Here is a 1579-nt window from a genome sequence, read left to right on the forward strand (position 1 = left end):
TTATTCTGAGCGACCATCAAGAGACAGGATGCACAAACTGGCTGATGCTGCATTGTGAGTAGCAATCACTTGTCTCCGATGCTATTAATGAGTTGTTAAAATAGTTAACATAGTTAAAATATGATGAGCAATAAAGGAATCTTTTTTAATTTTCAGGGGTTGTCCTTTTTCCCTATAAAGAACTCATTGCGGCTCACTTATCTGATATAATATTGTTTCATAAAGAACAACAATCTTCTTCTTCTTTCAGCTTATCCTGCATTTTGCAGGGTTGCCATAATGAATGCCACATCTCCATTCATCTCGGTTCAGAGCATCATCTTTCTCCAGGCCCAGTTGTTTCATATTGTCCTTTACCTTATCCAACCATATAATCTTTGGGCGTCCCTTTTCCTGCTAATTGTATGTCCAATACTTTCCTTCCCATATACTCCCTCTCTCGTCTCTTTACATGTCCAAACCATTTCAATCTATCTTCTCTCATCTTTATTGATACATTCTCCACTTCAGTCAACCTTCGAATTCGTTCATTTCTCACTTTCAACATCCTCATTTCTGCCACCTCAACTCCTTTATCTTGTTTCTTTGTAGTAGCTGCTGGGTGGGGATCCTGACCTCCCATAGCGGGCAGGGAGGTACACACTGTGTCTTCTATCCCCTTATATCTGTTTTCCAACATGCTTTCTGTCTTTGTCTTGGAATGAGATTACTTGGTTTTTTCCTGGCCCTGGTCGGAGTCCTCGTTGGGAGGGAAACAGTCAAATGCATAGTTATTGTTTTGGGAGATGATATTTTTTTCCTTGTAAATCATCTCTCTGTTATGTATTAGTATATTTGTTATTTTTTAATGTATAATGTAAGCATTTGAGTGTGTTCCTCTTTGTTGGATTTTGCTCTTGTGTCCGGATGAGACTTATAGGTGATCTCAAACTAAGTACATTGGTGATATGCTCTTGGAATCTACATCTGATCCCTATTTGTTCCCAGTTCCCCTATGTCTTACTTTCTCTTGGATGCCTCAATTGTAATTCTAGAACTTTTTACTATCCCATTTTCTTCCTTTTTACTGGCGCTGATATAACCTAAATGTGTTGCAAGCACCGTAAAACCCTTAAAAACAAACATTTGTAGTAGCTGCTGTCTCTAGTCCGTATAACATTGCTGGGCTTACATTGCCCCCATCTCCTTGTACAGTTGTTTCTAAGCATTTGAATAGGTTTGTCTCTGGCACCTCCATTTCTCCTATCGTTATTGGTGGTCCTGCTCTCTGTTGTCCGATGCACAAATACTCTGTCTTCGATCTGCTTACCTTTAATCCCCTCCATTCCAACACCCGTCTCCAACCTTCCAGTTCCTTTTCTGCCTCAGCTTTTGTATCATTCAAAAGTATGACATCCGCATATATCATGTTCCATGGTGCCTCTCGCAGAATGGATTCTGTTAGAACATCCATTACTATTGCAAACAGCAGTGGGCTGAGAGTACTGAGAGCAGATCCCTGGTGTAATCCAACTCTTACATTAAATGGATCAGTTGAACCAAAAGCTGTCCTTACTACTGTTTTCTTTCCTTTGTACAT

At 39.8% G+C, this 1579-nt stretch overlaps 1 protein-coding gene across 1 annotated transcript; it reads right to left on the reverse strand.

Annotated features, from left to right (window-relative positions):
- On the reverse strand, positions 1 to 1579 carry LOC144971740 (uncharacterized). The gene is made up of 2 exons (XM_078912814.1): positions 1172 to 1579; positions 1 to 81 (listed from the first exon to the last, which is right to left on the reverse strand). The coding sequence occupies exons 1-2, from the start codon at positions 1577 to 1579 to the stop codon at positions 1 to 3; spliced, it is 489 nt and encodes a 162-aa protein (XP_078768940.1).

This window comes from Berghia stephanieae, chromosome 4, assembly GCF_034508935.2.
Source record: "Berghia stephanieae isolate SIO BIC M18660-M18661 chromosome 4, UCSD_Bste_1.3, whole genome shotgun sequence".
Classification (NCBI taxonomy): Eukaryota; Metazoa; Mollusca; class Gastropoda; order Nudibranchia; family Aeolidiidae; genus Berghia; species Berghia stephanieae.

Excerpts from the sequence above, each read along its gene's own strand:
- LOC144971740 (XM_078912814.1), bottom strand. The coding sequence starts at position 1,579 with ATGTACAAAGGAAAGAAAACAGTAGTAAGGACAGCTTTTGGTTCAACT. Across the intron at positions 82-1,171 it reads TACAAGGAGATGGGGGCAAT|CATCGGAGACAAGTGATTGC; the intron begins GTAAGCCCAGCA and ends ACTCATTAATAG.